The 16,280-nt window shown below is 42.8% G+C and overlaps 1 protein-coding gene and 1 long non-coding RNA gene across 3 annotated transcripts; one reads left to right on the top strand and one right to left on the bottom strand.

Moving 5' to 3' along the window:
* Nucleotides 1–280: 280 nt before the first annotated feature.
* On the bottom strand, nucleotides 281–15,272 carry LOC138797756 (alcohol dehydrogenase class-3). Its single transcript, XM_069978360.1, has 9 exons — nucleotides 15,138–15,272; nucleotides 10,634–10,735; nucleotides 10,192–10,333; nucleotides 8,703–8,790; nucleotides 6,872–7,091; nucleotides 5,757–6,017; nucleotides 3,970–4,105; nucleotides 2,963–3,101; nucleotides 281–480 (listed from the first exon to the last, which is right to left on the bottom strand). The coding sequence occupies exons 1-9, from the start codon at nucleotides 15,153–15,155 to the stop codon at nucleotides 456–458; spliced, it is 1,131 nt and encodes a 376-aa protein (XP_069834461.1). The 5' UTR covers nucleotides 15,156–15,272; the 3' UTR covers nucleotides 281–455.
* Nucleotides 6,404–10,435, top strand: LOC138797757 (uncharacterized). Of its 2 annotated transcripts, XR_011363988.1 has the most exons (3): nucleotides 6,404–6,588; nucleotides 6,797–7,982; nucleotides 10,240–10,435. It is a non-coding gene; the product is annotated as an uncharacterized lncRNA (long non-coding RNA). The 2 variants fall into 2 exon arrangements; XR_011363987.1 differs by having other exon boundaries at nucleotides 6,404–7,982.
* Nucleotides 15,273–16,280: the final 1,008 nt, after the last annotated feature.

The raw sequence follows: 16,280 nt of genomic DNA, 5'->3' as shown, positions 1-16,280 counted from the left end.
TGACGTGTCTCAACGTCAGTGAACTAGCCAGACCTTCCTCCGGGAAGGAACAAGTTATAGAAAAGTATCTGGTCACCCTACAAGAGCATTAAACTGGGGCTTGATCTCTTTTCAGTGAATTTTACCCAAGCCTTTTGGATTTACTTTCCAGTATATGGTTTTGTCTCAAGTTATATTAGGGTCTGTGTTTCAACCAGATTCTTTTTAGCTTAAAATAAAAAGGCCCTCTCATAGCGACAGTTATTAGTTATTTCCAAAACCATAGAAAAAAAGCCCAATCAACAGAACATAATATATTTATTAGAAATATCAGCCTGAACAAAAGAGCTGCTGTTTGACATGAAGATAACAGTGAAGACTAAAAACAGGTTGTTTTCTTGTTGCTGTATCTAAAATTATGGTCTCCAACTATTGCCTTGATCGTCTAGTGCTGTAGTCTTGTTGGTCGGGATCCTTCAATAGTTTAGAACACTACGAATGCTGTGATGAAAACAAAATAGTAATGTGAACAGATACAGAGTAAATTGTGATAAAACAGACACATCAACTCTCAAAGTCAGTTAGAGGCAATTTATATTCCAAACTGCTGATCCTTTTTTTTTTTTTAGATTTAGGGTAGCTTCACACGTACCGGATCCACAGTGGATTTCACACTGCAAGTTTACAGCGAAACCGGCTACGGATCCTGGTAGTGTGAAGTGAATGGGTTACATACCCGCAGCAGAATTTTCATTCCGCTGTCAGTATGTGACCTGGCCGCTTTAACTCCCCGCATCCCGCAGCCCCCGACCCGGAGCATAGATTACCTGCTCTGCACCACGGCTGGGTGTGAGGCTCCCGGCTACCCATTGGCCAATTAGTACACGGCAGCACTGATTGGCTGTGGGGAGCCGGGAGCCTCACACACAGCCGTGGCGCTGAGCAGGTATTGTATGCTCCAGGCCAGGACTGCGGTGGGTTAAAGGGGCCGGGTCACATACTGGCAGAGGAATGAAAATTCAAACTCGCAGCGTGAAATCCGCTGCTGATCTGGTAAGTGTGAAGCTACCCTAACTATAGATTTTGTGGGCACCATTTAAGAATGGATGTAATTTAGTGGGGTTATTCAGTCTTATATTATTGGCTTATTTGGAGGATAGGCCATCAATTTTAAATCAGCTTAGGTGTCTAAATGTGAACAACATCACCGATCAGCTGTTCATGTTCAAGTGACAACTTCTTCAATGCTTACTGCTGCTTGTAGGCAATGGCATTCACGAGCAGCAGTAAACACTGAAGAGATAAAGCCCAAGTATCGCGGCACCTTTAGCCCCTTAATGACCCAGCCCAAAATTCATTTTTGCATTTTTTTAGCTACAGAGCTAAAAGAGCTACAGCGCTTTTAATATTCCATCTACAGGGTCTTTTAAGGGCTTTTTTTCCCCCAGGAACAAGTGTACTTTGTAATGCGCCTTTCAATTTACCATAAACTGTATGACGGTACCCCCAAAATTATTTATGGGGTGAAAGAGGGAAAAATAAAATGCAATTTTGTAATTTCTGGGGGGTTCCTGTGTCTACATAATGCACTTTATGGTAAAACTGACAGGGTATCTTTACTCTATAGCTCAGTCCGAACACAATGATATGCATGTTTTCATGGCTTTTCTGTTTTACTATTTAAAGTATAACTTTTTTGCAAATAATTATAATCGCTCTTCAATAATTTTTTGTCATGCTACATAATGAAACAAAAAAAATCTGCAATCCTGGTGCTTTTTTCATTTACGCCATTCACCGTGGAACTTTTACATGGAATCATAAGATTGCATGTTACACTGGTTAATGCTATGTCATTGCCATCCGGGATCTTTACACACAGCCTGGCATGCTGGCAGGGTGCACAGAGGTAAGCGGAACACCTCGGCGATAAGGGAAAACACTTGTTAAGAGACAGGGGCATCTGAGGTTAAAGTGACTGTAACATCAGGCCCGGGCTGAAGCACTGGAGGCTGGCCGACCTACCCCTAGTGGGAGTAAACCCCCACCCCTATACGATACAGCTTTGTTGATTCTAATGGAGCCGTATCATAGAGGGGCTGGGGTTTCCTCCCACTGGGGGTGGGTTGGGCTGCCTCCAGCGCTTTAGCCTGGGCCTGATGTTACATTCACTTTAATGACAGGCTGCAACATGATTACTGCTGTCTGTTAATGATTTTATGTTAAACTTATTTTTTAAGAAATTGTTGCGACAATTTTTCAAAATTTTCCATTTCTATCTATTCTATCCCAATCTAACAATATTATAAAATAATCTTGAGATCCTGGAGCTAAAACTAAGGGTCCTATTATACGAAGCAATTTTTAACGACAAACAATAAATGATCGCAAACGAGTTTACTTATTGTTAACCTGAAATCATTCACCATATTACACAGAACGATAGTCAGTTACGATCATCGTTACTATGATCGTTTCCTCCATCTGATCCCAGCAAAACAATGAACAATGTGCAATTACACTGAATTATTAGTGAACAAATGCGGAACTACAGCGAACAAATGTGGAATTATAGATCTAAACAAACGGTTAACGACACACAAACGATTTTTCAATTGTTGCCTGCAATTACATAGGACGATTATCGTTTAAATTCGAACGATAATTTTTCGCACAATAATTGTCCCGTGTAATGGGGCCCTAAGCTGAGACTTCCTGTTGTGTCTGAAGTGATTAGTGGAGGCTGCTGTAAAGTGATCTGTACAGCATTGCAGCAACACGTGACACCGGTAGATAGAGGAGACAATAGGAGTTCCCTGTGGAAGGACCTCTTTACAGGTCACAGTATCCTCAATGATGTTTCACATTCATCTCAAGGAGAGAGAGTCTGTCTATTGTCGTCTGTTGTTAATGTTTTTTACATTTATAATGGCCATAAACCTACAACTATTAGGTATAAAAGTTGTTTCAAATTTCAACCTACCTCTTCCCAGAATGCATCAGTTCAAAAGCTTCATTTATTGAACTAAAGGGCAAAGTGTGAGTCACAAACTCATCAACTTTTATTTTTTTAGCCATGTATTCAGAAACCAGCTTGGGGACACTGTCTACACTCTTCCAACCTGTAAGACAGGAAAAAGCATTAAAATAAAAAAGTAAACATTTCTTATAAATTGACACACAATTCCCTTACTGCTAAGGATAGACCAACTTTTAAAAGCCCTGATAACCCCTTATGCAATTTAGTGTAGCGTTAATCCATTCCAGCGGGCACAATACTTTGCTGCGGCTGCTGCCAACCCACACTAGGTCACTGCCGTGTACAGTAGTTGAGTGCAGCGTTTGTGTAGTGTATGGCCCTTTAATGATTTTATAAACGCCCAATTGTCCCTCAACAGGGAAAAGGTTTCCCACCCCTGGTCTAAGCCTTGTAAAATTCAAAAATAAAAAATAAAATAAGGGGACATTATAAAAGTGACGCCGACATACTTTCTTAGCAACAAACAAAATGTAAAATTTTTTAAAATGCTAATTTTTCAATGTATCAGCCAAAATTTACCACTAGCATAAAGCACAATGCGTCCCAAAAAAAACAAAGATAACAGCACAGGAGCCAGGGAGGTAAGTACGTGTTCGTTTTTTCAATCACCCCCTAGAAGAGTCCTACCTAGAAAACCCCTTTAATGTTGGTTGGTTGCTCCCCCATGCCCATAAATTGTAAAAAAAAACAAAAAAAACACACACACACACACACACACACGATAATTCATAGCAACAGTGACGTCTACCAGTATGTTTACAGACTTGGCCAGCCCCAGAGACCTCAACCTGAGAGATTACTTCAAGTCACAAAACTACTTGGTTATAAACAAATCTAAAATTAACTAAAGGAAGAAACAAAGCTGTAATATCTTTCATACAACACAATTATTAGACAGTCAGGCAATCTTCTGCTTCTTTTGGAGGCGACAAGAGATCAGTTATTCCCACCTCCAAAGGCTGTTCCTTTCCATGTGCGCCCAGTGACCAGCTGGAATGGTCGAGTTGCTATTTCTTGCCCAGATGCTGCCACTCCAACAATGACGCTCACACCCCAGCCTTTGTGACAAGCTTCCAATGCGGCTCTCTAAAGTACAAAAGACAAGAGTAAGAGAGTAATAGGATCACATCCTTATACCCAGTTCTACATACTATACAGTGGCCATTTAATGTACATGGTGTTATTATGTACAAGCTATTTCTTCCTGTATAGGGTTTTAGTGGGACATGAAGCAGCTGCCCGGGACTGCCCCGGTGACCTGAAGCCATGTTCCCATACTGTTTCTAACCATTTGTTGCCTATATGGCACAGGAGCTTTGGGGCAATATGATGCGAGCTTAGGAGTTGAGCTCACATCATAGCCATAAAATGCCGGAGTCTGGAGATTTCAGTTAGGAACTTACCTCTCCCTTTCTGCGGCGAGTGGCAGGACTGCCGGAAGTCATTCAAACACTCCCCCCCCAAATTGTGATGACGCCACGACTAGATATGAGCGGAACTTTCGGACTTTCAGTCCGAAAGCCGCTCACTCCAGTGCGATGCCTGCGATCCCGGGAGCGTAGTTGCACTCCTGGGAATCTACGGGCAGGTTCTTCAGATGTCCGACGGTTCGCTCATCTCTAGTCACGACTCGGGGGGCTGGGCCTGTCCTGGCTGACTGACTGGCCACTCAGCAACTGGATCGGCGTCCTGCCAGTCCATCAGCCGGGTTGTGACACGTACACCCCAGAGATCATGGCGGCTGCTCACCACAGGCAGGCAGAGAGGTAAATTGTTACTTGTGATCAATTTCCCCCCTCCCACAGCAGGCTGACAGCTTTTAGAAATCGCATAGCCATGTTTTCCAAATGCTGGATAATCCCTTTTAAAAACTGTTGTGATCAATAGGGGTCACACCATTTAAATGGCTCACTGAGACAGTGACCCTCTGGTTCAAAGCCCAATTGGTACCTCCGCAATCGGCTACTATGGCTGCCATAGGACTGGACTAGGCCAGAAGAGCACTGATGTAACCGATCAATGCTATGCAAATGCATAGCAGTCATCAGTTTAAGCAATCATGACCCAAGGAGGAATTGAAAAGTATTTAAAAAAAAAAAAAAAAAAAAAGCCATACAGGTCAATGGGTTAAATAAAAAAATAAAAAATAGCGAAATCCAAAAGTGCTAATAGAATACAAAGTGATCAAAAAATATCTTTCAGCAAAAACTACACGGTCCAAAAAACAATGCCCATATACAGAAAAAATAGTTACAGGGGGGTCAGAATAGTTTAATCAAATGGATTTTTGAAAAAAATTGATTTATGAAAAATAACACAACAGCAGTGTTTTGGAGTAAGTTATGGACTGTAATATAGGGGCCTCACTATTCCATCTTACCCACAGTTAGGGCAGCATCAAACCAGTGACAGGGTTCCTTTAAAAGTGATGGCAAAAGCAGGAGTGGTTTCACTAGAGACATTGTTTGGATTTGTTCTTAGCAGGATCTTATTGCCCGTGAGTGTACAATTTAATTTATTAAACCTGTGCAAATAGCCATCTGCTCCACTTTAACTCAACTGAAATATTACATTATTAATAGATTTCAGCCAATGAGTTTATAACAGAGGGTTTTGCTCAGTGACCAGCTGCAAAATGCAGCAGATGACTTATTAACTTGGCCTAAGTTCACACACAGGTTTAACTTTTACACTAGATTGAACAGAAAGCAAAACATTTTTTTTTTTTTTTAATTACCATAACGCCAACATTTCCTATACACTCGAAGGAATAATCCACGCCTCCATCAGTCATTTCCACCAGCACCTCCTGGATTGGCTTGCTGAAGTCCGAGGGGCTGATGCATTCAGAAGCTCCAAACTCTTTGGCTTTTTCAAACTTTTCCTTGTTCAGGTCAATTCCGATAATGCGCTTGGCACCTGCTACTTTACATCCCATGATGACGGCGAGGCCAACACCACCTAAACCGAAGACGGCACATGTAGAACCTGGTTCCACCTGGCATAAACAAAATGTTAGTGATTCCCTGAGAAATGGCAGACACTAAAAAGGTTGAGGCTAGGTTCCCACTCAGTAAAATAAAAGCCAAATATCGTACAGACATATTTCGCAAAAGCAGGTTGCAAATAGCGGAGAGTGAACTTTTACAAAGCTCAGCAGGTTCGCCAAACTAACAAACCACACTAAACGTCTTAACGCTTGCAGCTGTTTTTACTTACCTTCTTTCGGTCCCCTAATGTCAGTCTTCTCCAATGACAGCCCTATCAGCCAATCACTGGCCGTGGTGCTGTCCCGCCCCAGTCAGCTTATGACTGGCTGAGCGGGCTGTCACTCCTGAAACAATAGTGACAGCCTGCTTAGCCAATCACAGGCTGACTGGGACAGGACAGCACCACGGCCAGTGATTGGCTGAGTAAGCGGTCACTCTTTTCTCTAGAGCGATAGCCAATTATTGGATGCGGTGTTGTCTCGTCCCGGTCAGCCTGTGATTGGCTGAGTTGAATATCACTCTACAGGTGTGGCTAAGACACCAGAAAGCCATAAGAGGACACCAGGGGAGCACGGACAGGTAGGAATATCTTTTTTCCCCCAGATGAGCAGCTGCCATCTTCCTAAACATTGCAAAAAGTTCGGTAGCGAATCACATTTTTTGCAAAGTTCAGAACTAATCTGGGTTCAGGAGACCAGCTTGCTCATAAATAATGAGCATGTTTATTATTTGGATGGTCGTAATCAATTACGTTGGAAGTGAATGTGGTTCACAAAAAGTTTTTCAGTTTAGGAAACAGATCCAAAAGAAAAAAAAAAAAGAAAAAAAGAAGGACTGGAAAAGCCAACATGAAGCTGATTACCTTGGCAGTGTTCAGAGCTGCACCGTATCCAGTTGACACGCCGCAGCCCAGCAGGCAGACTTTGTCCAGAGGAGCAGAGTCCTCTATTTTAGCAACAGAGATGTCAGCAACAACTGTGTATTCAGAGAAGGTGCTGGTGCCCATGAAGTGGAAAATCTGCTTTCCTTTGCAGGTAAACCTGCTGGTACCATCAGGCATAAAACCACGTCCTTGAGTAATCCTGTGACACAAGGAAGAATTATGTAATTCTATTATCAGACCATGAAAACCAGATACTTACAGTTTGAGGCCATGTTCCCACAGCGTAAGTTTCGTAATAATCACGGCTGTTGTAAAAACGCCCGTGATTACTATGGAACTTACGTAGTGCTGCCTTCTAAGGAATCCCGGCGGGAGTGAATACATAGTATACGCTCCGGCCAGGATCCCTAGCGGTGCCGCAAGAAACTGCCATGTCAGTTTTCTTCGGCCGCTATTCAATGAATAGCGGCCACAGAAAACCTGTCAGTGCACACAATGGCAGCTCCGGCTGCACGCTCCATTGTGTGCAGCGGGGAATACGGATGTGGGTGCGCACGGATGCACCCACATCCGAATTCAGCGGTAGTAAAGATCATCCGGATAATCATCAGGATTATCTTTTCTGACACCGGCCGGGTCACGGAACGGTTGGTGTCTTACAGAGTGGGAACATAGCTTGAAGGAGGAACTCTGAACAGAAGAGACAATGCTTATTAGATTTATTAAAAATGGTAACAGTCCTAGGTGAGCATACATATACATCTAAATGGTACCTGCTACTAAGTGCTGTATTGACCTGTATTCTGTGTTTTGTACCTTTTTCTTCTACATACGCCTTGTAACATATTTGTGTACTGATTAGGATTATTCTATTCCTACAGAGTCGGATGAAGGTCTATTGACCAAAAAAATACTTTTACTGCAATCCTGGTTACCTGGAGTGCCTCCTTTAAAGTATTTATGGGTTATTCCTTTCTCCTGCACTACTGACCCATTTTGCATGTATCTAAAAAACTAAGATACCTACATGACGTCACTGGAGCAACCGGCTACATAAATCTGCTTATCAAAGGAGTTGAAAGTATTCAGTGTAAGTGTAAGGCTATCCGACCATTCACACTATTATGAGCTCGTTGTAAATTTTATTTTAAAATGATTGTCAGTGAAATAAGTAAAAATAAGAGAAGTTCCCACATTCTTTTATCCATACAGCGTGTAATTTAAAGGAGAAGTCCAGTGAAATTTTTTTACTAAAGTATTGTATTGCCCCCCAAAAGTTATACAAATCACCAATATACACTTATTACGGGAAATGCTTATAAAGTGCTTTTTCCCTGCACTTACTACTGCATCAAGGCTTCACTTCCTGGATAACATGGTGATGTTACTTCCTGGATAACATGGTGATGTCACGACCCGACTCCCAGAGCTGTGCGGGCTGTGGCTGCTGGAGAGGATGATGGCAGGGGGATGCTCAGTGTCTCTCCAGTGCCCTGTGTCCCTCAGTGTCCCCCTGCCATCATCCTCTCCAGCAGCCACAGCCCACACAGCTCTGGGAGTCGGGTCATGACATCACCATGTTATCCAGGAAGTGACATCACCATGTTATCCAGGAAGTGAAGCCTTGATGCAGTAGTAAGTACAGGGAAAAAAGCACTTTGTAAGCATTTCCCGTAAAAAGTGTATATTGGTGATTTGTATAACTTTTGGGGGGCAATACAATACTTTATTAAAATTTTTAGCCGGACTTCTCCTTTAATAGCATAACCAATATTCACAGGGATTCAAAGGCAAAATGAATTTATATTACCTGATCTTCTGACACAAGTTGGTTTTGGGGTTCAGGCAAAACTTGCATTCCCCGCACTGAGGAATATAAAGTGGAATAACTCTGTCTCCTTAAAAATACAAAACCAGAAAGGGCTTTTCTATATAGTATATATACACTACCAAGTTTTACTGCTCACCCCTTATATCTCTGCATCTAGATGATATGCAGTTAAAGGGGTTATCCAGCGCTACAAAAACATGGTCACTTTCCCCCTACTGTTGTCTCCAGTTCATGTGCAGTTTGCAATTAAGCTCCATTTACTTCAATGGAATAGAGTTTCAAAACCTCACCCAAACTGGAGACAACAGTGGCCATGTTATTGTAGCGCTGGATAACCCCTTTAAACAAGCTTGTAGGAAAAACTGATCATTTACTAAATCCTACTTTTTTTTGTACATTCTAATCTGTTCTTAGGCTGGGTTCACATTACATTACTGCAATCAGTTTTTATCATCTATTTTGGGGGGGGGGGGGGGAAGGATAGAAAAACTAATGCATTTGTTTGCATTAATTTTACCGTTGATTTCCATTATAAATTAAAAAAAAAAAAAAGGATCAAACCACATCTGTTTTTTTAACGTACACACAAAACATAAAAAACTAACAGATGCACACAAATGCATCTGTTTTTCCATCCTTTTTTTGCAAAAACGGATAAAAAAAAAAATGATTGTAAAAACATAGCGTGAACCCAGCCTTACACTGATGCTGATTTCACACAGAGCAGTTTTTTGTAAACTGGCCACTTTTGTGCCAAAGCCAGATGTGGAGTAAAATGGAAGGACTTACGGTCCTATTGGACAAATTGATTTTTTGTTTTCTCTGATTAACGATAAACAAGTGCTTTTGCTAATGATCCAAAACCGTTCACTATAATACATGGAACCATAGTCATTAGTTACAAATGATTGGAAAAACGAATGAACGATGTGTACACACACCGAACGATTAGCAAACGATTAACAATGATTTCATGTCAGCTCAGAAGACGTGATCAACGACACACAAACAAGTTTTCATTGGTCATTTGATCGTTGCCTGCATACACACACTGAAAGATTAGCGCTTAAATTCAAACTTCATAACGTTTTTTGCACGATAATCTTTTGTGTAATAGGGCCCTAAGGGTCAATTTACACAGAAAGATTATCTGACAGATTATCTGCCAAAGATTTGAAGCCAAAGCCAGAAATGGACTTGAAAATAGGAGAAATCTCAGGCTTTTCTTTACGACCTGATCTCTGTTTCTAGCTTTGGCTTCAAATCTTTGGCAGAAAATCTGTCAGATATTCTGTGTAAATGGACCCTAAGACTTCTGCTTCTTGGTAGTTTCCGATAAAACTGCTGTGTGTGGTTCCAGCCTTAGCGACATAACATGTGACCTGATCCTGGCAGTTAACTCAATAAACGAATGACAGCTTCATAACTGCGCACGTACCATCCCTTATCGTTATTGATTTCCACTTACCGGCTTTAACCCTGGTAACACCTTCACCTACACTTTCTACAATTCCAGCTCCTTCATGGCCAAGAATCACCGGGAAGCATCCTTCAGGGTCAGCACCACTTAAAGTATAGGCATCGGTGTGGCAGACGGCTGTGGAGACGATCTATAAACAATCACAGGACTGTGACTGTCACTAATGCTTTTCACATGACGTTCCAAGGAAATTGTCTAAAATAAAAATCTCTATACATTATTTCTGGAAAAACATTAGTTTAGTTCTTTAGAAACTCATTATTGGCAATGAAGATCTTAGTAGTGGCAGCAGCTTAAAGGGAATAGTTCAGACTGAGTCTTATTTGGCAGGCAGGACTATAACATTTATGGCACTGTATTCCTGTCCCTACAAAACACATGAAACCTGTCATATTTCTATAAAGGCCAAGGGCACTATACAAAAGGTTACCTTAATGCGCACTTCGTGAGCTTTGGGCGCTGCCACCTCCACTTCTTCAATAGTCAGTGGCTTTCCTGCCTCCCAGGCTACTGCAGCTTTGCATGTAATCACCTAGGGAAAAAGAATACATTTTAGATAATGACCAAACTAATGCTGCGTTTACACATAACTATTATCGTGTGAATTTGAGCGATAACGATCGAATTCGAACGATAATCGTACGTGTAAACGCAGCGAACGATCAAACGACTAACGAAAAAAAAATCGTTCATTTTGATCTTTGAACAGGTTCCAAATCGTCGTTGATCGTTCTCAAAAAATTTGCAGACCGTTCCATGTGAACAGTCGTTCGCCGATTTAACCAATGTGTGAGAAAGGCTTAAGCGATCGCAAAACGAATTTTCCGTACGATATATCGTACCGTCTAAACGCTGATCGTTTTGAAAAAAAGCAAAAAAATTACTCCATCGTTAATCGTATGATCGGGCCAATTATCGTTTCGTGGAAACGCAGCATAAGGTGTAAAGATGAGCAGAGATGGATGATACAGATCCCTATATGTTGTTCTTTGTGAATCAAATGCACCTGGACTGCATGCTGATAAACGAGTAAGGGTCCATTTACACAGAAAAATCGGACAGATTATTTGCCAAAGATTTGAAGCCAAAACCAGGAACAGACTATAAACAGGGAACAGGTCATAAAGGAAAGCCTGAGATTTCTCCTCTTTTTAGAATCCATTCCTGGCTTTGGCTTCAAACCTTTGACAGATAATCTTTCAGTGTAAATGAACCCTTAGACTAAGGGCCCTATTACACGGGACGATTTTATTGTGCAAAAAATTGTTTAAATTCAAACGATAATCGTTTTGTGTAATTGCAGGCAACGATTGAAAAATCGTTCGTATGTCATTGCTTTAGATCTGGACCTAAAATAATCGTTAATCATTCGCTGTAATTCCACATTCGTTCACTCAAGTTCCGCATTTTTTCACTAGTCATTCAGTGTAATTGCACATTGTCCATTGTTTAGCTGGAATCAGAAGGAATAAGGGCCCATTTACACAGAAAGATTATCTGACATATCTGCCACATTTTTGCAGCCAAAACCAGAAATGGATTTGAAAAAACAGAAATCTCAGTCTTTCCTTTATGACCTGTTCCCTGTTTATAGTCCATTCTTGGCTTTGGCTGCAAAAATCTGTCAGATAATCTGTGTGTGTAAGCGGACCCTAAATGATCGTAATAGCGATCGTAACTCGCGATCATCATTTTGTGTAATTTGGTGAACGATTTCAGGTTAACGATAGACAATCTCGTTTGCGATCGTTTATCATTAGTCGTTAAAAATCGCCCCATGTAATAGGACCCTAATGGTGCGTTTACACAGACAGATTTATCGGTCAGATTTTTTAAAGCCAAAACCAGGAACAGACTATAATCAGATGAATCTAATCCATTCAAACTAGAGATGAGCGAACCTGGAGCATGCTCGAGTCCATCTGAACCCGAACTTTCGGCATTTGATTAGCGGTGGCTGCTGAACTTGGATAAAGCCCTAAGGCTATATGGAAATCATGGATATAGTCATTGGCTGTATCCATGTTTTCCAGACAACCTAAAAGCTTTATCCAAGTTCAGCAGCCCCCGCTAATCAAATGCCGATCGTTCGGGTTCGGATCGCCACGAACCCGAACCCGGTTCGCTCATCTCTAATTCAAACCCGTTCCTGGATTTGGCTTCAAAAATCGGTCAGATAAATCTGCCTGTGTAAACACACCATTAGTGATTTTTAATGATTAGCAATAAACAATAGCAAACAAGATTGTTTATCGTTACCCATATTACACAGAACGACGATGGTTTACTCCTTCTGATCCCAGCATAAGAATGAACAATGTGCAATTACACTGAATGATAAGTGAACAAATGTGGAATTACAGCGAACGGTTAACGATGATTTTAGGGTCAGATCTAAATCAATGATCATTGTTGCCTGCAATTACACAAAATTCGAACGATAACACGATTTTTTGCGTGATAATCATCCTGTGTAATAGGGCCCTTAGGGTCTCGTCGGCAAACGAGCGCCAATCGAGATCAGCGTCTTGTTTGTGGTGCCTTTACACAGCACAAGAAATCAAGCAGATGGGCTGCGTGAACGTTCCTTGTATTGCTAATGAAGTTCTGGAAACTGACAGCACAGATAGGTATATACTGGGGTCTCGGATATGTATATATCCGTGCAGTCAGTTTCCAGAACACAAGCAGCAGTCTATACTTACCAGCCATGCTGCTTGTGATCTGGTGTCTGGTTCTGGAGGCGGGGCCTGAAGTTACAGCCGAAGAACCACATGCCAGATCACAAGCAACGTGGCTGGTAAGTATAGACTGCTGCATGTGAGCTGGAAACTGAAAGCAAGGATATATACATCCTATAAACATATCTGTGCTATATATTTTCCTTTATCTTCCTCCGCTGCACAAACCCCTGTTTACCCACAGAGACGTGCAGCAGATAAACCCCCGTGGCCCGGATACATACTTTACCAGGTCCCGGCTCTGGCTTGCTTTGAGGGCTCCCGGCATCTTCCGACGCTCAGCCAATCAGTGCAATGCGGGGGGGGGGAGGGGGGTTAAGGGCGCTGACTATGACATACTCGCAGTGGGATGACAATACGGTTAAAGCCCTATTCCACGGAACGATTATTGGCCGTTACGGTCGATAATCGGTCCGTGGAATAGAAGGCAACGATCAGCCAACATTGTTCATGTCGGCTGATCGTTGCAGTCATTTGTGTTTCAAACATGTTGAAAGACAAGCGATTGTGATAGCAGCGATCTGCTGCCGTCTCTCCGTGGAACAGGAGCAGCGTCAGCGGACCCCCACTATCTCCCCCCGCCCCCCCGCAGCGCCCCATGGCCTCTCCAGTACTCACCCGCGCGCTGCCGCCGTGTATAATAGTCGTGGCAGCGAATGGGGAACAAGCAGCAAAAGAGTGCTGACAGCGCTCGTTTGCTCCTCACAGTTGGCCCGTGGAATAGGGGCTTTAGTGTGATCAGCTGATCGATGTCACCTTTACACGGTCCAATTACCCGCCGCAGGAGCATTTCTAGAGATGCTCCTGGATGATAACCACCTGTGTAAATCTTCTGTGACTGATGACCTATCCTTTAAACAGTAATGGTCCTTTTACACGGAACGATTTATCGTTCGTTTTTGCACGATAACAATCGAATTCAAACGATAATCGTACATGTAAATGCAGCAAACGATCAAACGACGAGCGAGAAATCGTTCATTTTGATCTTTCAACACGTTCTCAAATTATCGTTGGTCGTTTGCAAAAAATTCGCAGATCGTTCAGTGTAAACAGTCTTTCAACGATTTCCCCTATAGGCTTAAACGATCGCAAAACGTTTTTTCCGTACGATGTATCGTTCCGTCTAAACGCTGATCGTTATAAAAAAAAAAACATCATTCATTCAAAATCGTTAATCGTGAGATCGGGCGAATTATCGTTCCGTGTAAAAGGACCATAAGGGTCCTATTACACAGAGCAATTTTTAACGATCGCAAACGAGATTGTTTATTGTTAGCCTGAAGACATTCACCATATTACACAGAACAATGGTTGTTAGTCACGATCGTTACAACGTTTACACAGAAAGATTATCTACCAAAGATTTGAAGCCAAAGTCAGAAACAGACTATAACCAGAGATCAGGTCATAAAGGAAAGCCTGAGATTTCTCCTCTTTTCAAATCCATTCCTGGCTTTGGCTTCAAATCTTTGGCAGATAATCTTTCTGTGTAAATGGATCCCAGCAAAACAATGAACAATGTGCAATTACACTGAACGATTAGTGAACAAATGCGGAACTTGAGCGAACGAATGTGGAATTACAGCGAACGATTAGCGATAATTTTAGGTTCCGATCTTAAACGACCAACGACATACGATTTTTCGATCGTTACCTGCAATTACACAGAACGATTATCGTTTAAATTTGAACAATATAACAATTTTTCACACGATAACTGTCCTGTGTAATACGGCCCTAAGTTCATGTTCACACAGACCTAAATGCTCGGCCTTTGAATCCCTGGCTGGAGAACAATACCTGGCTTTACATGCATTTCTATTCAAGCTCATATTTCAGCACTGTTCTTTGTAATCCATGTGATCTTTGGAACATTTGCCATTGGAGTTAATTGGAGATGAAGACTGTGTATTTTGGGGTATTTCCTGACTTGTTCTTTACTTAGAGGGGAACATCAGGTGCAGGATCGTGACTACAGTGCACCCCCCTCTATCAGCCCCAGTCAGGTGACAGGGCAGGTATCGTATATACTTGTGGGCAGCCTCCCCTCCAGACTATGGCCGCCAGTATATAGTATACAGGACCCGAGCCCTCATCTCATCTGCTGGTTACACAATACAAGAAGCCACAAGTTCAAGTGCAGACAATGAGAAGAGCGCAGGCCGCCATAGCAGCCCGCACGGAGCTCACCTTCCCAGCTGTGTCCATGGTGCACGCCGCTCTCTCACACTCTGCACTCAGTCTGCGCGCTCCGCTCCCTCTTCTTCTTCTTCTTACTGGACGTAGGCGCCCTGCACTCCATGTACTTACACGCTGCGGTACCGTGAGCGCCCCCTGCTGCACAGAAGGACCCGAGCGCGTCCTGTGTCTGAGGAGAGATAAGCGGCTCCTACAGAGTCTGTGCTGCAGTGTGCCCGGTATATACAGCTCCTCACAGAGTCTGTGCTGCAGTGTGCCCGGTATATACAGCTCCTCACAGAGTATGCTGCAGTGTGCCCGGTATATACAGCTCGTACAGAGTCTGTGCTGCAGTGTGCCCGGTATATACAGCTCCTCACAGAGTATGCTGCAGTGTGCCCGGTATATACAGCTCCTCACAGAGTCTGTGCTGCAGTGTGCCCGGTATATACAGCTCCTCACAGAGTCTGTGCTGCAGTGTGCCCGGTATATACAGTGTGGCAGTATAATATTCAGGGGGCACAGTGTCTGGCAGTATAATATTCAGGGGGCACAGTGTGTGGCAGTATAATATTCAGGGGCACAGTGTCTGGCAGTATAATATTCAGGGCGCACAGTGTCTGGCAGTATAATATTCAGGGGGCACAGTGTCTGGCAGTATAGCATTCAGGGGGCACAGTGTGTGGCAGTATAATATTCAGGGGCACAGTGTCTGGCAGTATAATATTCAGGGGGCACAACAGTGTCTGGCAGTATAGCATTCAGGGGGCACAGTGTGTGGCAGTATAATATTCAGGGGGCACAGTGTGTGGCAGTATAGCATTCAGGGGGCACAGTGTGTGGCAGTATAATATTCAGGGAGCACTGTCTGGCAGTATAATATTCAGGGAGCACAGTGTGTGGCAGTATAATATTCAGGGGCACAGTGTCTGGCAGTATAATATTCAGGGCGCACAGTGTCTGGCAGTATAATATTCAGGGGGCACAGTGTCTGGCAGTATAATATTCCGGGGGCGCAGTGTCTGGCAGTATAGCATTCAGGGGGCACAGTGTGTGGCAGTATAATATTCAGGGGCACAGTGTCTGGCAGTATAATATTCAGGGAGCACAGTGTGTGGCAGTATAGCATTCAGGGGGCACAGTGTGTGGCAGTAT

Source organism: Dendropsophus ebraccatus, chromosome 7, assembly GCF_027789765.1.
Source record: "Dendropsophus ebraccatus isolate aDenEbr1 chromosome 7, aDenEbr1.pat, whole genome shotgun sequence".
Classification (NCBI taxonomy): Eukaryota; Metazoa; Chordata; class Amphibia; order Anura; family Hylidae; genus Dendropsophus; species Dendropsophus ebraccatus.
Note: the sequence above shows the minus strand (reverse complement) of the source record. Positions and strands in the feature narration are given on the sequence as shown.

Coding starts and splice junctions, on each gene's coding strand:
- LOC138797756 (XM_069978360.1), bottom strand. Junction 10,334..10,633: donor CTCACGAAGTGCGCATTAAG/GTAACCTTTTGT, acceptor GATTGTTTATAG/ATCGTCTCCACAGCCGTCTG. Junction 481..2,962: donor CTGATGCATTCTGGGAAGAG/GTAGGTTGAAAT, acceptor TTTTCATCACAG/CATTCGTAGTGTTCTAAACT.